The 25,746-nt window shown below is 44.2% G+C and overlaps 1 protein-coding gene across 1 annotated transcript; it reads right to left on the reverse strand.

Moving 5' to 3' along the window:
- Positions 1 to 1,828: 1,828 nt before the first annotated feature.
- Positions 1,829 to 25,746, reverse strand: ankrd55 (ankyrin repeat domain 55; the record flags this gene model as incomplete). The annotated part of the gene is made up of 11 exons (XM_084159032.1): positions 1,829 to 2,518; positions 2,946 to 3,047; positions 3,548 to 4,464; positions 6,421 to 6,588; positions 6,999 to 7,183; positions 9,288 to 9,416; positions 9,798 to 9,858; positions 11,575 to 11,684; positions 12,440 to 12,570; positions 13,413 to 13,532; positions 25,707 to 25,746. The coding sequence occupies 11 exons, from the start codon at positions 25,744 to 25,746 to the stop codon at positions 2,232 to 2,234; spliced, it is 2,250 nt and encodes a 749-aa protein (XP_084015158.1). The 3' UTR covers positions 1,829 to 2,231.

A 25,746-nucleotide genomic window follows, 5' to 3' on the forward strand; every position in this document is an offset into this window, starting at 1 on the left:
TATAACTAACCCAATGGGAACACATTTGTCATAGTGGGCAGAACAAGCAAGGAGCGTGGCAGAGCCAAGCACAAGTTGGCGAGATCCTATTGGCGCGTTCTAGCATGTATTTGCATATTTCCGTTAGAAAACGCCTACTTTGTGAAGTGCGCGTGTCCAATAACTCAATTCGCCCTTGCACTCCTTCTAAACAACATTACTTTTTTTACTTTGGCAAAGCGTAAAATCTATAAAACGTATCAAATGTTTCATAGATGCGAAAATTAGCATAATGTCGGCCAAAATCCATCTTCTCCCACTGCAGGCCACTTGGCATCCTCTCATCACGATATTTGGTAGTGAGTGGAAACGCCAGCTGGACGCGTCACACTTATACATCAGGGGAAATATCTGGCTCATTGTTCTATCTGCGATTATAAACTGTTTATAATAGCAATAAGGCTCCTCGGAGGTTTGTGATATATGGCCAATATACCACAGCTAAGGGCTGTGTCCAGGCACTCAGTGTTGCATCTTGCTAAGAACAGCCCTTAGCAGCGGTATATTGGCCATATACCACACCTCCAACGGCCTTATTGCTTAATTATACCCCAGGACATGACCACCCACAGAGCCTAGCTTGACTTGTTTGTCTGTGGCTGAATCATATGTAGGCTAACTGACACTACAAGCTCAACAACAAGGACTGTATGTTGCTTTGTTTAATTACTATCCTAACAGAGAACCGAGGAAGCTATACTATGGAGAATTGAATAAATTAAGTGGTTTCAAACCTTTTTCCTTTTTTTTCTTCATTTTTGTTTCTTAACAAACAATAAACATCAACAAACAAAAGAGGAATAGTCACATACAAAACAGCATACATACAAACTTTTTACATTGCCAGAAATCCTACACAAACAAATCATATTCATTAATAATACTACAGGTTTTAATTTCCTTTTTTTGTAATTTTTTCCCCCACGCACCAAATTAGTGCACTAGGCCTTTATTACTCCTGTATGAGCAGAGCAGAGCAAAATACTGGTCAGCAGAGCGAGGAGGAATGACACCCCCCCGTGGACTTTCCGACCTGAAGGTCACTGATGTCATGACTTGACATCGTTTTTTTCCCCAAGTTCCCAGTTGTCTTAAAAGCACCATGAATGTGACCAGCGACCAAGGACTGTGTGCTCAGGTCTCCTGCCACAACATTTACATTTTAGTCATTTAGCAGACACTCTTATCCAGAGCAACTTACATGAGCAATTAGGGTTAAGTGCCTTGCTCAAGGGCACATCAACAGATTTTTCACCTAGTAGGCTTGGGGATTAGAACCAGCGACTTTTCGGTTACTGGCACAACACTCTTAACCACTAAGCTACCTGCCGCCCTACAACGAGACTGTAGCAGCCCACTGAGCTAAAGCCTATGGCCATACGCTTGGGGGAGCTAACCCAAGTCTTCAGGTCTCAGCAGTAAGTGTATCTCACTCAGGTCACCAATGTCATTACACTACCACCATGAATATGCTTGATTTTCTTTTGACAAAAAAAATGCACGTCCTGCCCCATCCCCTTCCCCTCCCACATACTCAGACCTCCCTAGTGGTTACAGTAGTGATAATAGTCAACATAGATCTCTGCCCTAGCGCCAGGACGGCTTGGAGAAAAGATACATGAAAGGGGAATAAATAAAAAACTGTCAGACCAGTAATAATGGAGGATCATAGACATTTCCTGTATGATGATCAGGAATGGATCAATAAGTTGATCGTGCATAGGCAAACGTATCTGTGCCTCCTCTCCTTCACACAACTGAAAAATATCCAAACGCAGGCAAAAAGAATACAAATGTCATATGTTTTATTCATTTAGCGAAACAGTCACATGACAAACTAAACGTAAAGCCTCAATTTCAAAGTGCAAGAAAATCAAACAGTACACAGTGCATGCCTTGAATTGTGGAGTTTCCACCACAAAGTACAGTATAAACGTGTAAAAATAGGATGCTGTTTATTAACAAATGTTTGCAAAGTCTTGAGCAATTTACTGTGGCATACAGTAGAGTTCCTTTTGATGAGTTTAGTCAGTTTGTACACTCAGGGCCAATTTTTATATATATTTTTTTACACTTAGGGACAAATTCCACAGAAAATGGCCTGCTGCTAGCTAACCCAGCCAAGTCCCAATTCCAATCAGGTCCACTCCACCACATATCTCCCCAAGCCTCCAATGAGCCATGCGGTTGCATCAGGTTCTGTCGTCCAGTTTACTGAGGGTGTCCATTTTGGGTTGGCCCACAGTGGGGCTGTGTTTCCTCTGGGATGGGATGGCGGGGAGCACCTGGACGCTCCTCAGAGGGTCTCCATTCAGCATGGGCAGGAAGGAGCACAAGGACGGGCTTTGGGGGATCCCTGGCCTCTGGGACTTGGAGGTCACAGGTGGCGGGAGACCTCCTTGTCCCCGACCCAGGGTGTTGAGAGGCAGGGACTTGCACTTCTTCACCCCTTTAGAGACTTGGTCTGGTGGCAAAGAGACTGCAGAGGGAAAAGCTTGTTAAGTGTTTGGTGATGTGTTGGCGATCATGTCTACACCTCCACCTCTCAACATTCGGACATACCTTCCTGTGCACTGAATGTGACTCTGCCACTCTGGAGTGAAACACTACAGCCGCCGTCTACAGACACTGCCTCAAGACTTGACCGAAAAAAGTCACAAAGCTATGTGTACACTCTAGTAGCACTGGGCTGGCTATACTGAAATTGTAGTGGAATATGTTGTATAGATTGTGATGTTGACAGTGATACTAAGGCATGACAATACATCCCCAAGGATGGGACCTGTTTCCCTTACAGAATATAACATCGAGCCCTCTAGTTTTAGCACAGAAAGGAATCGGATTCATGCATGCATTCAGAGCTCTGAAGTTTTCAAGGCTACATAGTCATGAAAAAAAGTACTTACACCGGTGGGTACAGTGGTCACGAATGGGGGCCAAGCAGTTCCGTGTTAGGGCAGTTTCCCTCATGTTTAACCTGTCCAGAGGTAGCAGCTGTGTATTTGGAGCTGTGATGAGGAGAAGTACATCATGTTATTAGCATGCACTTGGATGCATACGTTGTGGCAATGTAATGCAGATGTTACGTTCCCTTGTTGAGAAGAATCATCAAAACTCAACTGCATAGAAGTTCACACATGTTCTCTTGCATCACTCCCTTGCAAAATAATGTCAATCTATTTTAGACAGAAAAACGGTTAGGCCTACTGGTTTTGAATCTAAGTGGTCTCAAGGTGTGAACTGTGAAGTCAAGTGTAGCTATCTACAGTATATTATCTTAGCAGGATGTGGTTTTTTTGCTAACTGCTGCTTAGCTCTGGTGAAAGGAATGTGATGACTCACTTGATAACTCATGAGAATGCACCACAAGTTTAGATGTTTCAGTAAGTCACACTTCCCCTCTGCTAAACCAGAGACTGTTAGCCTCTCCTTTTTGTGAAGAACTCAACTCATCCTACCTTGTAAAAGACAACTCATCCCACCTTGTGAAAGACACAACTAATAATACCTTGTTCATTCTTCTGTATGTATGGGGCTTGGTGTGGGCAGAGGACATCCATAGGTCCGGAAGTCTCATGGTACAGTTTGTCCAACAGCCTTTCTGTTGGGGGTGAAATCCAGGATTTGTGGGCCAAAATGGACTGATTGGACTCGGTCTTCCAGGAATGACTGACCAACGCTTGTCCCTTCGGCCTGCTGTCAAACAAGTCATGCTCACTCTTGCTTTTCTGAGAGCGGTGGGCAAAGTGATTGACCATCGGCCTCGTGGTGTGACTCTGCTCCACAGCACTCTGGGAGATGGCCAGCAAAGACGTTCCCAGATTGATGGGCGGAAGACTTTGTGTCCGTATGGGAGGCAGTCCCTTGTAGTCCTTCGCGGTCCGGATGTCGAGTGGATTGAGTTTCTGCGCCGCTTCGACCAAAGGCCGTTTCCTGACTTTGGAGCGTTCGTTTTCAGGCTCCTTGGCCGAGGAGGAGTCCGCCAGGCAGTCAAACATGGTGATGATGTCATCCACCTCTGAGGTCTCCTCCCTCAGGTGTCCGTCGCGGCCCAGCTCTCTCTGGCGGGCGGCATAGTGCTCCTTCCTCTTGCAGGAGAAGATCTGATTGAGCATGCGGAACTTGCCCTCCTTCTTCTGGGACGGGTCACTCCCCTGGGAAGGCAGCTGGGACGGGTCACTCCCCTGGGAAGACAGCTGGGACAGGTCACTCCCCTGGGAAGACAGCTGGGACGGGTCACTCCCCTGGGAAGACAGCTGGGATTGGTCACTCCCCTGGGAAGGCAGCTGGAATTGGTCACTCCCCTGGGAAGGCAGCTGGGATGGGTCACTCCCCTGGGAAGGCAGATGGGATGGGTCACTTCCCTGGGAAGGCAGCTGGGATGGATCACTGCCCTGGGAAGGCAGCTGTCTGGCTGATTCGGCTCTGTGGACAATCAATCAATGAGACCATAAAGTCTTATTCACAACTCTGGTTTAAGATGGATGGCAGGCATTTTCTTTTCCCAGAGATTTTTGGCTTTACTAATCTGCAAATAATCGACATGTCCGACTGCACACAGAATTATTGCATGGCCATTTCCAGTTTGGACACACCTACTCATTCAAGGGTTTATCTTTATTTTTACTATTTTTTCAATTCTAGAATAATAGTGAAGACATAAAACTATGAAACAACACATATGGAATCATGTTGTAACCAAAAAAGTGTTAAACAAATCAAAATATATTTTATAATTGAAAATCTTCAAATAGCCACCCTTTGCCATGATGACAGCTTTGAGCATTCTCTCAACCAGCTTCATGAGGTAGTCACCTGGAATGCATTTCAATTAACAGGTGTGCCTTCTTAAAAGTTAATTTGTGGAATTTCTTTCCTTCTTAATGCGTTTGAGCCAATCAGGCTCTGTCGTAGCCGGCCGCGACCGGGAGACCCATGGGGCGGCGCACAATTGGCACAGCGTCGTCCAGGGTAGGGGATGGAATGGCCGGCAGGGATGTAGCTCAGTTGGTAGAGCATGGCGTTTGCAACGCCAGGGTTGTGGGTTCGTTTCCCACGGGGGGCCAGTATGAAAAAATAAAATAAATTAATGTATGTGGGGGGGGGGGGTATACAGAAGATAGCCCTATTTGGTAAAAGACCAAGTCCATATTATGGCAAGACAGCTCAAATAAGCAAAGAGAAACGACAGTCCATCATTACTTTAAGACATGAAGATCAGTCAATGCGGAACATTTCAAGAACTTTGCAAGTTTCTTCAAGTGCAGTCGCAAAAACCATCAAGTGATGAAACTGGCTCTCTTGAGGGCTGCCACAGGAATGGAAGACCCAGAGTTACCTCTGCTGCAGAGGATAAGTTCATTAGAGTTACCAGCCTCAGAAATTCCAGCCCAAATAAATGCTTCACAGAGTTCAAGTAACAGACACATCTCAACATCAACTGTTCAGAGGGGACTGTGTGAATCAGGCCTTCATCGTCGAATTGCTGCAAAGAAACTACTACTAAAGGACACCAATAAGAAGAAGAGACCTGCTTGGGCCAAGAAACACGAGCAATGGACATTCGACCGGTGGAAATTTGTCCTTTGGTCTGTAGTCCAAATTAGAGATTTTTGGTTCAAACCGCTGTGTCTTTTGAGACGCGGTGTGGGTGAACGGATGATCTCTGCATGTGTAATTCCCACCGTAAAGCATGGAGGAGGAGGTGTTATGGTGTGGGGGTGCTTTGCAGGTGACACTGTCTGTGATTTATTTAGAATTCAAGGCACACTTAACCAGCATGGCTACCACAGCATTCTGCAGCGATACGCCATCCCATCTAGTTTGGGCTTAGTGGGACTATCATTTATTTTTCAACAGGACAATGACCCAACACACCTCCAGGCTGTGTAAGGGCTATTTGACCAAGAAGGAGAGTGATGGAGTGCTGCATCAGATGACCTGGCCTCCACAATCCCCCGATTGAGATGGTTTGGGATGAGTCGGATAGCAGAGTGAAGGAAAAGCAGCCAACAAGTGCTCAGCATATGAAGGAACTCTTTCAAGACTGTTGGAAAAGCATTCCAGGTGAAGCTGGTTGAGAGAATTCCAAGAGTGTTCAAAGCTGTCATCAAGGCAAAGGGTGGCTATTTGAAGAATCTCAAATATAAAATATATTTGGATTTGTTTAACACTTTTTTGGTTACTACCTGTTTCCATATGTGTTATTTCATAGTTTTGATGTCTTCACTATTATTGTACAATGTAGAAAATAGTAAAAATATAGAAAAACCCTTGAATGAGTAGGTGTGTCCAAACTTTTGACTGGTAGTGTATATGCACACACACACACACACACACGCACACACGCACACACACACACGGAATGCAGCGTTATTCAACCTGTTGTCAGCTGAGAGGAGCTTGATGCAGGCAGTGTGGCCACAGTACATTGCATATGTAAGCGGTGTGTTCTCATTGATATCCCTGGGCCCTGTCTCCACCCCTAGCTGCAGTAAGGCCTGGACACAGTCCTCCTTCCCCGCTGCTGCCGCCCAATGAAGAGGGGTCCTGGAGGATGAACAGATCTTATTCTTTCCACCGGATCAACCTACATGAATAGTGCAGTTATTCATGATAAATCAATGCATTTACCAACCAGTATTGGTCAATTCCACGGTAACAGAATGATGCTGAGACTTTGTCAAACATTTTCTATGCACAATGACTACTTTTATAAATTTGGTAACTGAATGACGGCACAAACAGCACAAACTGTCATTCTGTTACCAAACTTTGCATCTGCACTGTTCTTCAAGTAAATTTGTTTTTGTAAAATGTTCAGTGGAAATTGTTAAAATTGGTCCTTGTGCATGGAGATTTATGGTTTGTTTAACTTTGCAATCAATGGTTTTTGTTTGACAAACATAGACTGGTGGCATGCAATTTCAAAGAAAACAATGTGCTGCCATTTCTGTTACCGTTCGTCTACATCCAGGGCCTGCAGGTTGGTCTCAGCAAAGCGCGCCAACTCATAGAGGATGTCGCTGTATCCGGCGGCAGCGGCGATGTGAACGCAGGTCTTGCCATTTTCGTCGTCGTAGTTGATGACCGAGGAGCCCAGGTGGTGATCCAGGATGAGAGAACACATTAATCTGCTGCCACTCTGCGAGAGAGAGAGAGAGTGAGAGAGAGAGAGAGAGACAGAGAGAGAGAGAGAGAGAGAAAGAAAGAGAAGGATGATTAGAACAGCAGGGTTTTAAATCCATTGAATAAGACTGTTAGCTGCAGGGAGCTAAGGCATGTCTTCAGGTCTCAGGCAAGGTTACTCATCAACACAAGCATGGTTCACTGAACCCCCTCTGTTTCATACAAAGGCCCGATTTGCACTCAGAACAAAAACAATTTAATGACTTATGTGTGTAATGAAGATATTTCTTGCTTTTTTAAATGCAACAGGGCAGGGGAAGTTAGATGTGTGCTGATCTAGGATCATGTCCTCTGTAGCTCAGCTGGTAGAGCACGGCGCTTGTAACGCCAAGGTAGTGGGTTCGATCCCCGGGACCACCCATACACAAAAAAAAATTATGCACGCATGACTGTAAGTCGCTTTGGATAAAAGCATCTGCTAAATGGCATGTTATATTATTATGTCTCCCCACAGTCTATTTAATCTTATTCATAGTGATCAAAAAGGCTAAGCTGATCCTAGATCAGCACTTCTACTCTGAGACGCTTGATATATACAGCCTCTGACCATCACTGCTATGAATAATTGCAGTGACATTAACAACCTGATTATGTTGCAAATTGACAAAGCTGACTAAGACAACTCTGACCACATATTAGAATATGGTGCACTGATCTTGTCCCACCAGACACTTCCTCATTTCAGACTATTTTGGGATTCACATGTCACAGTATGGGCCAGGTGGTGGCACTGGTATCCTGAATGAGAAACAAATTACATAAAACAGAACATGATCACTGCGTGGTTGCTCAGATGTGTGAGTCTAGAAGTGGATTTATCTACAATGCATAGTATGTAATGCACATGTACTTGCAAGCTTTTAAATCTACTAGTGTAGAAGCTTTAGAACTAAAATATGTAGTGTAGAAGCTTTAGAACTGAAATATGTAGTGTAGAAGCTTTAGAACTAAAATATGTAGTGTAGAAGCTTTAGAACTAAAATATGTAGTGTAGAAGCTTTAGAACTAAAATATGTAGTGTAGAAGCTATCAGCCGATGTGGTTTCATAAATGGCGGATTATTGCAAACCTTGAATGAAGCCAGAAATAATTACCAGACAGTAACGAAACAAAAACGGTCCACAAATAAATAAATACAGTGACCTGCAAAAGTATTAGGACAGTGACACCTTTTTTGTTGTTTTGGCTCTGTACTCCAGCACCTTGGATTTGAAATGATACAATGACTATGAGGTTAAAGTGCAGACTGCAGGGTATTTTCATCCATATCGGGTGAACCGTTTAGAAATTACAGCACTTTTTGTACATAGTCCCCCCATTTTAGGGGACCAAGTATTGGGACAAATTCACTTATATAAATTCACTTGTATGTGTATTAAAGTAGTCAAAAATTTGGTATTTGGTCCCATATTCCTAACACACAATGATTACATCAAGCTTGTGACTCTACAAACTTGTTGGATGCATTTGCTGTTTGTTTTGGTTGTGTTTCAGATTATTTTGTCCCCAATAGAAATTAATGGTAAATAATATATTGTGTCATGTTGGAGTCACTTTTATTGTAAATAAGAATAGAATATGTTACTAAACACTACTACATTAATGTGGATGCTACCATGATTACGGATAATCCTGAATGAATCTTGAATAATGATGAGTGAGAAAGTTACAGAGCCATAAATATCATACCCCCCCAAAAATGCTAACCTCCCCTGTTATTGTAATGGTAAGAGGTTAGCATGTCTTGGGGTATGATATAAAATGCTAACCTCCCCTGTTATTGTAATGGTGAGAGGTTAGCATGTCTTGGGGTATAATTTTTGTGCATCTGTAACTTTCTACATACTACATTTAGCAGACGCTCTTTTCCAGAACAACTTAAGGCATGCTCAAATGACAATCTCCATTGATTTCTTTGTCCAGGCTTAATTTGTGTCCGTGAAACTGGCCCTTAAAGACCTTGTTCAAATCCCACAGTGGCAGTAAGTTTTCCCCTTTCTGCACTGCCCAATGGAGGGATGTCTCCTACCTGCACTGTCCAATGGAGGGCTGTCTCCTACCTGCACTGCCCAATGGAGGGCTGTCTTGAAGTCCTTGTCCACCAGTGTGGGATCCGCCCCTTTCTGCAGGAGAGCCTGCACATGCTCAGGACGGTTGTGGAAAGATGCCCAATGAAGAGCCGTCATGCCCTACAGAGAACCAATGAGAATCGATCGTATTGCAAACTAGACATAGCTTTCTACACACTGAATGTAGCATCATCTTAGTTTATCATTCCTTATTGTTGGTTACTCCTGAGTTTTTTCCTGACCACATCAACCTAAAACTAGGGCCTGGAGCTTTACATTGTCAGGTGGTCAGAAAAACTCCAGGCCCTACTTATGGTACATCAGAGCGTAGATGTCAAGAGCAGGATTTCCTATTCAGGTCATTCATCATGCTTTCCCTCTCAGAGCTAGTAGACTTCCGTCACATCAGGGAGAGGCTCTTTTTATCGTATTCGGCCTCCTGTCCCATGCCGGTACTGTGTATTCTCAGGTTACAACGGTATCACTGTTCAGCTCTCATACCTCGTTGTCTTGGTGGTTGATTTCACACGCAGTCGATTGCTGCAGCAGGACTGCCATGAGTCTGCGAATCAAATCAAAGGTTGTATTGTCAAAACCTGCACAACGTGTATCAAGGGTAATGGGGCAGGTTTGAGATAAGACTACATTGCAGTCGGACTGCACAGAATCACAGATCTACACATCACCATAGCAACCCAAATAAGTATTCATTATGTGATCAAGAATATCGATTCTGCGCCTCGCCTTATTCAAACTGATCCCCTGAAACATGCTGTTATTCTGCACTAACGGATCCCCTGAAACATGCTGTTATTCTGCACTAACGGATCCCCTGAAACATGCTGTTATTCTGCACTAACTGATCCCCTGAAACATGCTGTTATTCTGCACTAACTGATCCCCTGAAACATGCTGTTACATTTTTACATTTTAGTCATTTAGCAGACGCTCTTATCCAGAGTGACTTACAGTTAGTGAGTGCATACATTTTTCATACTGGCCCCCCCCCCCCCCGTGGGAAACGAACCCACAACCCTGGCGTTGCAAGCGCCATGCTCTACCAACTGAGCTACAGGGGACAGTAATATATCATTATTCTACACTAACTGGCTCACATGGGGGGTTTACAAACATGGTACTAATAGGAGTGTCCAAATGCTACAGATTTATATTTTGTTATTCAGTCTCGGCTGTGGAGTTGAGGGTAAGTTACTAGGCTACGCCTCTGCAATTCAACCAATTCAACGAGAGACCTCTCATTTACTGTTATCAAGTCCGGCAGCTAATAGAAGAGAGCTTTGCCAGATGGCCTGGGAGAGACAGGAAGCAGGAAGAGAGAAAGTGCCTCTGTTGTTGTCGACCAGATGCAGCACTGGGCTGCTGGATCCCTGTCTTCCCACGTTCAGAGAGAGGGAGCAAGATAAGGGAGTGAGGGAGGGAGAGAGAGAGAGAGAGAGAGGGAGGGAAAGAGAGAGAGAGAGGGAGGGAAAGAGAGAGAGAGAGAGAGAGAGAGAGAGAGAGAGAGAGAGAGAGAGAGAGAGAGAGAGAGAGAGAGAGAGAGAGAGAGAGAGAGAGAGAGAGAGAGAGAGAGAGACCACTGGAGCAGCTGCTGCTGCCTTAGCATATCAAGCAAAGGTCTGTGGTCGCTATGGGGACTGCACACACAGACACACACACACACACACACACACCCTGGTAAACCAGGCTTTCCTGTTAGAGTAAATAAGCTACTAAACTTGCAGCAGTCGCTGAGCCATTAGCCTCCTTTTATATACATAACATGGACAGTGTAACATGGAGACTGAGTGCTTATTGATATTGTGTGTGTGATGTTACAGAGGTGGCCTTTCTATTTCCTGAAGTGGATGCTTGCTAATGCGCTTGTTGTTCAGCATCTTTTATGCCATGATTACGCCTATGACTCATATCTCCAACGGTTTCTTCTAACACCATTGTTTTCAATGCCTACAGATGTAGGATCTTAATTTGATAGGAAATGCAAACTTGTAGTGTATTTTAGTTTTTAAAAGGCTTCTAAAGTTTGTAATTTCCACTTTGAAATGTCTGACTTGATTTGCCCTTACAAAAAATGCACCAACCCTTACAAAAATGCCCATTAATTATAATTCACATAATAATTCAATTTCCTGTTGCTGCAGGATAATTTTCCTGCTGTAGCAAACTGGCTCAAATTAAGACCCTACATCTGTACTCTATAGTTAGAATAATGGCTACGCTGTAAACATGTTTTAAATGAATTATTTGCTAATGCTCTCACTTGAGGTCGATCTCAGCGGTCGCTGCGTGAAGAGGCAGGCGACCATTTTTATCGGGGATGTTCTGCTTGGCTCCATTTCGCAGTAAACACACGCAGCCTTTAAGCCACCCCTTCAAAAGACAAAAAAAAAAATGGAGGTTATCACGGCACTTCTGTTTTTTTTGCGACAGAAACGTATAATGTGGCTTTTTGAATGTGCTGCTCAAAGACAAATGCACAAAGGATTTAGTTTTTAAAAGAAAACAGTTGTTTCTGACAATTATGCAATGCACTTTCTAAAAGTTGCCAGACAACTACTTGGATGGCTGTTGTTCAGTACAGTTTAGACTCTAACTTCATAAGAAATGAACCATACTCCTGACTATTAGTGTGACAGACATAGGGACCCGCTTTCAATACTTGCATCCTTCCCTTTTAAGTAATCAATCACTGATATGACAGGATTGCTTTCACTATTCAACTGTGTCATGTTAGATTGTGACTTTAGTCCAACGAAAGGAGGAATGAAGAGGCTTATAAAAAGTATTCATACAGCCCTAATGTATTTGGATGAAGTTATCTACCGGTATGTCAGGTGCTGAACATCTCTATATAATAATAATAATAATAATACATGTGATTTATATTTACATGTACATTTACATTTTAGTCATTTAACAGACGCTCTTGTCCAGAGCGACTTACAGTTAGTGAGTGCATACATTTTTCATACTGATGCGCTTTTCAGTGACCCAAAGTCGCTTTACAATTGTAGAAACTAAACAAAAAACAGAGATCACAACAAAACCAGTGAGCGAGCAGGTGTTGTGTGTTGTGTGTTGTGTGTGTGTGTGTGTTTTGTGTGTTGTGTGTGTGTGTGTGGTACCAGATATGTCGCTAGGGAGAGCGAGGTCCTTCCACAGGCATCCTGGGTATTGATGGAGGTGCCCATCTTCAGCAGCAGTTTCACCGTGTCCACCTGCCTCCCCGACACCGCATGCATCAAAGGGGTGGAGCCTACAGCCGGAGAACATGGGATAGATGGCACATTAAACATATGGGTGCAGTCTTGAAAGTCACTCCCTCTCCTTGCCTCCTTTCCTTTATCAGTAGTGGGCTGCATCCCAGTTCTCCCCCCTTCTCCCAAAGTGTACACTCATGGTGAAAAGTCTAAACTCACTTCAGCCAATACCTGACGGTGTAATTACTTACACCAATCATATGCTTTAAAATCCATGAAGGGGAGTGTACAAGTGCACACATCTGGAAAACGGTGGATAATTAGGACTTTGTTTTCTGATCAATGGCATCTGTCAATGAAGGACTGGAGACAAGGGAAAGAGGTCACATTACTGGGGCTACTGAAACCCTGATCCCAGAACAAGGCCCTGTAGCCACGCTGTACATCAAGAAAACAGTTCTGATTCTGATCACTGATAGATAACTGTTTCATTTGGAGCCGTGTTTCCTTCTCTAGTTGATAGGATTAGCTGTCAGCATCCTACTGCATGACAGATGGTCAGTGGGCCGTTGGAAGTTTGTCACTAGTACACTTTGACACACTTTAGCCAAGTGAACTAATACTTTATATACAGTAGCATATATAAAGGCTTCATAAGCACTACATACAGGCTTCATAAGCACTACATACAGGCTTCATAAGCACTTCATACAGGCTTCATAAGCACTACATACAGGCTTCATAAGCACTTCATACAGCTTTTTCCACATGCAGGTTGGAGGATTCCCGGATTTCCTGCTTATTCCACCCTGATTCCAGGACTCTTCCAACCGTGATTTCCGGAAAAGCATGGATTTTGGGAAAGTTACAGGAATTTTGCAACCCTAGCAGTTTATACCTTCACCATCACAGTACTCCAAAATGGAGGGATCCTCCCGTATGGTTGCTGTTAATGTGTTGACGTCCCCATTGGCGGCTGCTTGGTAAACAACGTTAAGATCCACTTCTTCAGCAGAATCTATAGGAGCCAGGGATACAAATACAATGTGGTTATACATATATCAATGTGGTTATACATATATCAATGTGGTTATACATACATCAATGTGGTTATACAGTACATACATCAATGTGGTTATACATACAGTTGAAGTCGGAGGTTTACATACACCTTAGCCAAATACATTTAAACTCAGTTTTTCACAATTCCTGACATTTAATCCTAGTAAAAAGTCCCTGTCTTAGGTCAGTTAGGATCACCACTTTATTTTAAGAATGTGAAATGTCAGAATAATAGTAGAGAGAATGATTTCTTTCAGCTTTTATTTCTTTCATCACATTCCCAGTGGGTCAGAAGTTTACATACACTCAATTAGTATTTGGTAGCATTGACTTTAAATTGTTTAACTTGGGTCAAACGTTTCAGGTAGCCTTCCACAAGCTTCCCACAATACGTTGGGTGAATTTTGGCCCATTCCTCCTGACAGAGCTGGTGTAACGGAGTCAGGTTTGTAGGCCTCCTTGCTCGCACACGCTTTTTCAGTTCTGCCCACATATTTTCTATAGGATTGAGGTCAGGGCTTTGTGATGGCCACTCCAATACCTTGACTTTGTTGTCCTTAAGCCATTTTGCCACAACTTTGGAAGTATGCTTGGGGTCATTATGACAAGTACTGATATACGCAGACGCAGGAATTAACAAGGTCAAGGTTTACTTAATAATGAGAAAGAGAATAACAAAGAGAGAGTAAACGACACAACGCTTAACAATCACACACAACAAAATACAGAACAGTCCAGGGCTAAATAGGGGTGGTGATGAGATGATGAGGTGCAGGTGCGCTGGAGGTGATTAGGGTGCGTTGGGTTTCCATTCTGGTGTTGCCGAGGTGGTGCGCTCAGACCGGTGGCTCAGTAGACCGGCGAATCAGAGCGCCGGAGAGGAGCAACGGGAGGAGACGTGACAGTACCAACCCCCCCAACCCCCCGGACGCACGGCTCCAGCCGCATGACGTCGCTGGCCAGGAGGACAACCCCGAGGACGAGGAGCGGGCCGGTCAGGGCAGCAACGGTGGAAGTCCCGAATTAGGTTGGGGTCCAGAACGTTTCCAGCCGGAACCCAGCTCCTCTCCTCAGGACCATACCCCTCCCAGTCCAACAGGTAATGGAGCCGTCCCCACGGAACCTGGAGTCCAGCAGATCTCTCACCGGATACGCCGGACTCCCGTCAATGTCCAGGGGCGGAGGAGGCGTACCCCGGGGGACGGCATCTGCCAGCGGACCAGGAACCACCGGCCTGAGGAGAGACACATGAAAAGTGGGTGAGACACGGTAGTGAGGGGGAAGGAGCAGCCGGTATGATACCTAATTTATCTGTCGGAGGACCTTAAACGGCCCCACAAACCGGGGGCTCAGTTTCTTGCAGGGCAGGCGGAGAGGGAGGTTTTTTGTGGACAGCCAGACACGATCACCAGGCTGGAATACCAGGGCCTCACTGTGGTGGCGGTCGGCTTGGTCCATCTGCCGACGAATGGCCCTCTGGAGATGGACATGTGCGGCATATTCTGCCCAGGGAAGAAACCTTGCCCACTCACCCTGCCGGTCCTGACAGTGGCAAAGATGAAACCTCCCCAGCTCCTGGTTCATGCGCTCCACCTGCCCATTCGACTGAGGCCTATACCCGGGAAGTGAGGCTGGCCGTGGCCCCGATCTTCTCCAGGAAAGCCTTCCACACTCGGGAGGTGAATTGGGGGCCACAGTCTGAGACGATGTCCTCCGGAAGTCCATAATGCCGGAAGACCTGTTGGAACAGGACCTCAGCGACCTGGAGAGCAGAAGGAAGACCAGTTAGTGGCAAAACACGGCATGATTTGGAGAACCGATCTACCACCATGACTGTGGTGAAGCCGTCAGAACGTGGAAGGTCAGTGACAAAGTCTATGGACAGGTGTGACCAAGGTCGCTGAGGCACTGGGAGAGGAACTAGTTTGCTTGCCGGGGCGTTCCGAGGTGTCTTCGTTTGGGCACATACGGAACAGGAGTTGACATAGCGGGAGACATCAGAAGCCAAAGTGGGCCACCAGTACCTTTGGGCTAGAGAAAGCAGGGTGCGCGTAATACCAGAGTGCCCTGCCGTAAGGGTGGTGTGCGCCCAGATCAGCAGGCGGTCATGGACACTGGTGGGTACATACATGCGCCCCAGAGGGGCGTTGGCAGGCGCTGGGTCCTCCTGAGCCACCAGGCGGATGTCTTCATCCACATCCCAAACGACAGGTGCCACGATGAGAGACGAGGGCAGGATAGGACCCCCCAGATCCTTCCTTTCTCCGGTATGGTGCATACTGGAGAGTGCGTCGGCTTTCACATTCTGGGATCCTGGGCGGTAGGACAGAATGAATTGAAAACGAGTAAGAAATTGGGCCCACCTGGCTTGACGAGAGTTCATCCGTTTCGCTGCCCGTATGTGCTCCAAATTCCGGTGGTCAGTAAGAATCCGGAATGGATGGACTGCGCCCTCCAGCCAGTGTCTCCATTCCTCCAGAGCGAGGACCACTGCCAACAGCTCCCTGTCTCCAACTCCATAGTTCCTCTCTGCGGGGGTAAGCTTTTTAGAGAAAAAGGCACAGGGATACATTTTCTCTGGCTTACCGTGCCACTGGGAGAGGACCGCACCCACACCCTCCTCTGATGCGTCCACCTCCAGGATGAAAGGACGAGAGGGATCTGGGTGTTTTAGGATGGGCGCTATGGTGAACCTCTCCTTCAGCCTCTTGAAGGCAGCGTCAGCCTCAGGGTTGCTGCCCACCTCCATGGCTGAGGACTCGGAAGCAGGGCAGCTTCCATAGCTCAGATGGGGTGAGTGTCGAGGCTCCGGAAGGTGTTGGGAAAGCCATCTCTCTCTCAACATGTCGTCAAGGCGGATGGACGTGGTGATGAGGGTTCAAGGTCTATCTCGTCGTCCCGACATGCGAGTTCCGTCTTAATGTCCTCCCGTAAGCCTCTCCTGAAGGCCGTGCGCAGAGCACGCTCATTCCAGCCGGAAGATGACGCCATCGTGCGAAAGCTCAGAGCGTACTCGGACGCGGGCCCCTCTCTCTGTTGTAGATGGAGGAGACGCTCCCTGTCCTTTCCCTCCGTGGGATGATCAAACACCACCCTGAACCGAGTGAGGAAGGTGGGGTAGGGAAGTGCCACTGCCTCCTCTCCTTCCCAGACTGCCGTGGCCCAATCCAGCGCCTTTCCTTTAAGTAGCGAAATCACCAGCGCTATCCTGGCTTGGTCAGATGGATATGCCCCAGGCTGACGCGCCAGATAAAGGGAAACCTGTAGCAGGAAGCCGCTACATTTAGTAGTTTTACCGTCATAGTGCTCCGGTAGGGCAAGTGTTCCTGCAGAAGTGGTTGATAGCACGGGAACAGGTGGATTGGATGCACTCGCCTCTCCCTGAGGTGGAACCGGAGCGCTGGGCAGATTATGCAGAGTTTGGAGCACTATCTGCATGGTGGCGTTCAACTGGGCAAGCTGCTGCTGGTGCTGGTCGAGGCACTGGGAAACTCCTGCTGCATCGGAGACGTGACAGTCCTTGTCCATTTGGAAGACCCATTTGCGACCAAGCTTTAACTTCCTGACTGATGTCTTGAGATGTTGCTTCAATATGTGCACCAGTCCCTCCTGCAGCAAAGCACTCCTACAGCATGATGCTGCCACCCCTGTGCTTCACGGTTGGGATGGTGTTCTTCGGCTTGACATAACGATGGTCATTATGGCCAAACAGGTCTATTTTTGTTTCATCAGACCAGAGGACATTTCTCCAAAAAGTACGATCTTTGTCCCCATGTGCAGTTGCAAACCGTAGTCTGGCTTTTTTATGGCGGTTTTGGAGCAGTGGCTTCTTCCTTGCTGAGCGGCCTTTCAGGTTATGTCGATATAGGACTCGTTTTACTGTGGATATAGATACTTTTGTACCCGTTTCCTCTAGCATCCTCACAAGGTCCTTTGCTGTTTTTCTGGGATTGATTTGCACTTTTCGCACCAAAGTATGTTCATCTCTAGGAGACAGAACGCGTCTCCTTCCTGAGCGGTATGACGGCTGCGTGGTCCCATGGTGTTTATACTTGCGTACTATTGTTTGTACAGATGAATGTGGTACCTTCAGGCGTTTGGAAATTGCTCCCAAGGATGAACCAGACTTGTGGGGGTCTACAATTTTTTTCTTGGCTTTCTTTTGATTTTCCCATAATGTCAAGCAAAGAGGCACTGAGTTTGAAGGTAGGCCTTGAAATACATCCACAGGTACACCTCCAATTGACTCAAATTATGTCAATTAGCCTATCAGAAGCTTCTAAAGCCATGACATCATTTTCTGGAATTTTCCAAGTTGTTGAAAGGCACAGTCAACTTAGTGTATGTAAACTTCTGACCCTCTGGTATTGTGATACAGTGAATTATAAGTGAAATAACCTGTCTGTAAACAATTGTTGGAAAAATTACTTGTGTCATGCACAAAGTAGATGTCCTAACCGACTTGCCAAAACTATAGTTTGTTAACAAGAAATTTGTGGAGTGGTTGAAAAACGAGTTTTAATGACTCCAACCTAAGTGCATTTAAACTTCCGACTTCAACTGTACATCAATGTGGTTATACAGTACATACATCAATGTGGTTATACAGTACATACATCAATGTGGTTATACATACATCAATGTGGATATACATATATCAATGTGGTTATACATACATCAATGTGGTTATACATACATCAATGTGGTTATACAGTACATATATCAATGTGGTTATACATACATCAATGTGGTTATACATATATCAATGTGGTTATACATACATCAATGTGGTTATACATACATCAATGTGGTCATACAAACATCAATGTGGTTATACATACATCAATGTGGTTATACATACATCAATGTGGTTATACATACATCAATGTGGTTATACATATATCAATGTGGTTATACATACATCAATGTGGTTATACATACATCAATGTGGTTATACATACATCAATGTGGTCATACAAACATCAATGTGGTTATACATACATCAATGTGGTTATACATACATCAATGTGGTTATACATACATCAACGTGGTTATACATACATCAACGTGGTTATACATACATCAATGTGGTTATACATACATCAACGTGGTTATACATACATCAATGTGGTTATACATACATCAACGTGGTTATACATAAATCAATGTGGTTATACATACATCAATGTGGTTATACATACATCAATGTGGTTATACATACATCAACGTGGTTATACAGTACATACATCAATGTGGTTATACATATATCAATGTGGTTATACATACATCAATGTGGTTATACATACATCAATGTGGTTATACATACATCAACGTGGTTATACATACATCAATGTGGTTATACATATATCAATGTGGTTATACATACATCAATGTGGTTATACATACATCAATGTGGTTATACATACATCAACGTGGTTATACATACATCAATGTGGTTATACATATATCAATGTGGTTATACATACATCAATGTGGTTATACATACATCAATGTGGTTATACATACATCAATGTGGTTATACATACATCAACGTGGTTATACAGTACATACATCAATGTGGTTATACATACATCAATGTGGTTATACATACATCAACGTGGTTATACATACATCAATGTGGTTATACATATATCAACGTGGTTATACATAAATCAATGTGGTTATACATACATCAATGTGGTTATACAGTACATACACTACTGGTCAAAAGTTTGGACACACCTACTCATTCAAGGGTTTTTCTTTATTTTTACTATTTTCTACATTGTACAATAATAGTGAAGACATCAAAACTATGAAATAACACGTATGGAATCATGTAGTAACCAAAAAAGTGTTAAACAAATAAAAATACATTTTATATTTGAGATTCTTCAAATAACCACCCTTTGCCTTGATGACAGCTTTGAGCACTCTTGACATTCTCTCAACCAGCTTCACCTGGAATGCTTTTCCAACAGTCTTGAAGGAGTTCCCACATATGCTGAGCACTTGTTGGCTTCTTTTCCTTCACTCTGCGGTCCGACTCATCCAAAACCATCTCAATTTGGTTGAGGTCTGGGGATTGTGGAGGCCAGGTCATCTAATGCAGCACTCCATCCCTCTCCTTCTTGGTCAAATAGCACTTACACAGCCTGGAGGTGTGTTGGGTCATTGTCCTGTTGGAAAAAAAATGATAGTCCCACTAAGACCAAACCAGATGGGATGGCGTATCGCTGCAGAATTCTGTGGTAGCCATGCTGGTTAAGTGTGCCTTGAATTCTAAATAAATCACACACAGTGTCACCTGCAAAGCACCCCCACACCATAACACCCCCTCCTCCATGCTTTACAGTGGGAAATGCACATGCGGAGCTCATCCGTTCACCCACACCGCGTCTCACAAAGACACGGCGGTTACGGCGGTTGGAACCAAAAATCTCAAATTTGGACTCCAGACCAAAGGACACATTTCCACCTGTCTAATGTCCATTGCTCGTATTTCTTGGCCCAAGCAAGTCTCTTCTTATTATTGGTCTCCTTTAGTGGTGGTTTCTTTGCAGCAATTCGACCATGAAGGCCTGATTCACACAGTCCCCTCTGAACAGTTGATGTTGAGATGTATCTGTTACTTGAACTCTGTGAAGCATTTATTTGGGCTGCAATTTCTGAGGCTGGTAACTCTAATGAACTTATCCTCTGCAGCAGAGGTAACTCTGGCTCTTCCATTACTGTGGCGGTCCTCATGAGAGCCAGTTTCATCATAGCGCTTGATGGTTTTTGCGACTGCACTTGAAGAAACTTTCAAAGTTTGAAATGTTCCGTATTGACTGATCTTCATGTCTTAAATTAATGATGGACTGTCGTTTCTCTTTGCTTATTTGAGCTGTTCTTGCCATAATATGGACTTGGTCTTTTACCAAATAGGGCTATCTTCTGTATATCCCTTACCTTGTCACAACATTTACATTTACATTTTAGTCATTTAGCAGACGCTCTTATCCAGAGCGACTTACAGTTAGTGAGTACATACATTAATTTATTTTATTTTTTCATACTGGCCCCCCGTGGGAAACGAACCCACAACCCTGGCGTTGCAAACGCCATGCTCTACCAACTGAGCTACATCCCTGCCGGCCATTCCATCCCCTACCCTGGACGACGCTGTGCCAATTGTGCGCCGCCCCATGGGTCTCCCGGTCGCGGCCGGCTACGACAGAGCCTGATTGGCTCAAACGCATTAAGAAGGAAAGAAATTCCACAAATTAACTTTTAAGAAGGCACACCTGTTAATTGAAATGCATTCCAGGTGACTACCTCATGAAGCTGGTTGAGAGAATGCCAAGAGTGTGCAAAGCTGTCATCAAGGCAAAGGGTGGCTATTTGAAGATTCTCAAATATTAAATATATTTTGATTTGTTTAACACTTTTTTGGTTACTACATGATTCCATATGTGTTATTTCATAGTTTTGATGTCTTCACTATTATTCTACAATGTAGAAAATAGTAAAAATAAAGAAAAACCCTTGAATGAGTAGGTGTTCTAAAACTTTTGACCGGTAGTGTATATCAATGTGGTTATACATACATCAATGTGGTTATACATACATCAATGTGGTTATACATATATCAATGTGGTTATACATACATCAATGTGGTTATACATCCATCAATGTGGTTATACATATATCAATGTGGTTATATGCACATAAATGTGGTAATGCATACATCAATGTGGTTATACATACATCAATGTGGTTATGCATATATCAATGTCAATATAATATTTTTAATTCATAGATGGAGCATGCTCAATTTGGATTATATACTGTAAGTCCTGCAATAACTCGTGCAACAAACGCAAAAATATTGAATAATGTATAGAATGTAATAAAATATATGAATGGATGTAGACCACTGGGAAGAAACCCTCAACATAGCCATTTTGAAGACTGACGGATTTGGAATGTGTATTTGTTTACATAGTGTTGTGTACATTGGAAGTAGAAGAAGTGTGCTATTTGTAAGGACCTGTAGACCTCGACCTGTAGGTGCATATGAACTTTATATGAACTTTACTGCTATAGGAACTTTACACGCTTAGGAAAAAATGGTTATTTGTTTCATGTGGAACCCTTTGGTGGTGAAAAAGGTTTTACTTAGAACCTTTTAGTGGTCAAACGGTTCCACGTAGAACCTTGTATTAGTGAAAGGGTTCCATTAAGGGGACAATTATGGTTCTAGGTAGAACCTTCTTTTCGAATAGTCATGGACACGGCTGATGGGTGAGGAAGGACATCCCTCCGTCAATATATTGAGGGAACCTTTCTTGTCTCATCGATTGATTAAGAGGGGATATATTATGCAATCCATCAAATCATTACATTTAAGTGAGAGTCAGTCCGGGAAATCCACTGACATGACACAATCTGGCTCAACCGCCATAACACCACCAGAACCTCTCCATAACACAACCACAACACGACCAGAACCTCTCCATAACACCACCACAACCTCCACAACACAGGACCATGGAGGGGAGGACAGCTTATAATAATGGCTGGAATAGTCTCAAACACAAGGAACCGATGTGTTTTATGAGTTCGATACCATTCGATTTATTCAGTTCCAGCCATTACTATGAGCCTGTCCTCCCCAAATAACGTGCCACCATCCTAATATAATATTTAGCAGACATTTTTATCCAAAGCGACTTACAGTCATGTGTGCATACATTTTTACGTATGGGTGGTCCCGGGGATCGAACCCACTACCCTGGCGTTACAAGCGCCATGCTCTACCAATTGAGCTACAGAGGACCGCAACACAACCGCAACATTCCTAATGTGTGCTACCCACATTTTAGTCATTTAGCAGACGCTCTTATCCAGAGCAACTTACAGTTAGTGAGTGCATAAATTTTTATATATACATATTTTTTTTATACTGGAATCAAACCCACAACACTGGTGTTGCAAATGCCATGCTCTACCAATTGAGCTACATCCCTGCCAGCCATTCCCTCCCCTACCCTGGACGACGCTGGGCCAAATGTGCGCTGCCCCATGGGTCTCCCGGTCGCGGCCGGCTACGACAGAGCCTGGATTCGAACCAGGATCTCTAGTGGCACAGCTAGCACTGCAATGCAGTGCCTTAGACCACTGCGCCACCCCTTTCCATTGCCCCAGGGTGTCATATTGAATTCCAATCAGAGAAATATGATTCATAGAAATATAAGGAGTAGAATGGCCTACAAATGAGGGTTCCCCTAGATCTACTATATCTAACAGGAAGAATGCACTCTAGGACTCTGGACAATCTCTGGATAAAGTAGAGCTCTTGCTGGATAATCTTCCGAGGACTCTGGACAGACACCATACAATACCAAGGGGATAATCTTCCGAGGACTCTGGACAGACACCATACAATACCAAGGGGATAATCTTCCGAGGACTCTGGACAGACACCATACAATACCAAGGGGATATTCTTCCAGCAAGAGCTGTACTACGAGTGAATGGGTTTGACTGATGAACGGCAGGAGGCTCACATGTTTTATCATATCAGCCTTATCCCAGGGCTTCAGATTCGAGGTCTTCACGGGTCGACCCAAACCCCAATACCCGGGACCCGACCCGGGACCCGAGCGGGTTCGGGTCAAAAATTCTAACTTTTCCCTCGGGTCGGGTCCTGTTTGATTGTCATTAGGTCTATGTAACTACAGCTGATCGACCCGAGTGGACCCGAATGGACCCGAGTGGACCCGAATGGACCCGAATGGACCCGAGTGGACCCGAATGGACCCGACCACAGCTCTACATAGCCTATAGCATTTTTATTTTATGCTAACAAGGTGAATTTATTGACTCATTGAAGGCCTAGCCAACATATGGAGATCTATTCGTTAACCAGAAGAGCAACTTGGCTGATAAACATAAATGTTTTTGTCAATCGGGTCTGGTCCGGGTCTGGTCCGGGTCTGGTCCGGGTCTGGTCCGGGTCTGGTCTGGTTCTGGTCCGGGTCTGGTCTGGGTCTGGTTGTCGTCAGATCCATTCGGGTGCCCCTTTTATATTTGTATTTTGTATTATCGGGTCCGTACAGGTCGGGTCTGATTGTCTTCGGATCCGTTCGGGTCCAGGTCCAACTTTCTTGGCCCGAGAAGACCTCTACTTCAGATCTATGCCATAGGTCTCCGCAATGAATGTGAATGCAGTACCTAGTTATTGTGAATGGGAATGCAGTACCTAGTTATTGTGAATGGGAATGCTGTACCTAGTTATTGTGAATGGGAATGCAGTACCTAGTTATTGTGAATGGGAATGCAGTACCTAGTTATTGTGAATGGGAATGCTGTACCTAGTTATTGTGAATGTGGATGCAGTACCTAGTTATTGTGAATGGGAATGCAGTACCTAATTATTGTGAATGGGAATGCAGTACCTAGTTATTGTGAATGCAGTACCTAGTTATTGTGAATGTGAATGCAGTACCTCGAGATTGTGAATGGGAATGCAGTACCTAGATATTGTGAATGGGAATGCAGTACCTAGATATTGTGAATGGGAATGCAGTACCTAGTTATTGTGAATGGGAATGCAGTACCTAGTTCTTGTGAATGGGAATGTTGTACCTAGTTATTGTGAATGTGGATGTAGTACCTAGTTATTGTGAATGGGAATGCAGTACCTAATTATTGTGAATGGGAATGCAGTACCTAGTTATTGTGAATGGGAATGCAGTACCTAGTTATTGTGAATGGGAATGCGGTACCTAGTTATTGTGAATGGGAATGAAGTACCTAGTTATTGTGAATGGGAATGAAGTACCTAGATATTGTGAATGGGAATGCGGTACCTAGTTATTGTGAATGGGAATGAAGTACCTAGTTATTGTGAATGGGAATGAAGTACCTAGATATTGTGAATGGGAATGCGGTACCTAGTTATTGTGAATGGGAATGAAGTACCTAGTTATTGTGAATGGGAATGAAGTACCTAGATATTGTGAATGGGAATGCAGTACCTAGTTATTGTGAATGGGAATGCAGTACCTAGTTATTGTGAATGGGAATGCAGTACCTAGTTATTGTGAATGGGAATGCTGTACCTAGTTATTGTGAATGTGGATGCAGTACCTAGTTATTGTGAATGGGAATGCAGTACCTAATTATTGTGAATGGGAATGCAGTACCTAGTTATTGTGAATGCAGTACCTAGTTGTTGTGAATGTGAATGCAGTACCTCGAAATTGTGAATGGGAATGCAGTACCTAGATATTGTGAATGGGAATGCAGTACCTAGTTATTGTGAATGGGAATGCAGTATCTAGTTATTGTGAATGGGAATGCAGTACCTAGTTATTGTGAATGGGAATGAAGTACCTAGATATTGTGAATGGGAATGCAGTACCTAGTTATTGTGAATGGGAATGCAGTACCTAGTTATTGTGAATGGGAATGCAGTACCTAGTTATTGTGAATGGGAATGCAGTACCTAGTTATTGTGAATGGGAATGCGGTACCTAGTTATTGTGAATGGGAATGAAGTACCTAGTTATTGTGAATGGGAATGAAGTACCTAGATATTGTGAATGGGAATGCAGTACCTAGTTATTGTGAATGGGAATGCAGTACCTAGTTATTGTGAATGGGAATGCAGTACCTAGTTATTGTGAATGGGAATGCTGTACCTAGATATTGTGATGTAACATCCATTCATCCCCATTCATGCATAGAGCTCTCGCTGCAAGATTTCCCCTAAACCTTGGTGTATTCAAAGTAGAATCCACTTAGAGGGTTAAAAAAGGGTTCTCCACATAAAGGTATAAAACCTTTTCATTTAAGACCACACTTTATGGATAAGATCCCTACACACTAGATCCCTACACACTAGATCTTGTTACCTAGTCATCCCACACACCAGCCATAAACCCAGCATCTACTCATCATGATGCCAAAGCCAAGTAGAGAGAACATAGCATTTCCATGGCAACAGCGGCAGCAACATCGCTCTCCATCTCCCTCTCCCTCTCCCTCTCTCTCTCTCTCTCTCTCTCTCTCTCTCCCCTGTTCCAGTTCCTCTTCCTTATTGTGATATGTAACATCCAACACTGGTTGCCTGCTTGCTTACCTTTCTGCTGGTCAAACACAGACGACGCGCTGAACTCCAT

Source organism: Coregonus lavaretus (genome assembly GCF_964263955.1).
Source record: "Coregonus lavaretus genome assembly, chromosome: 4".
NCBI classification, from domain to species: Eukaryota; Metazoa; Chordata; class Actinopteri; order Salmoniformes; family Salmonidae; genus Coregonus; species Coregonus lavaretus.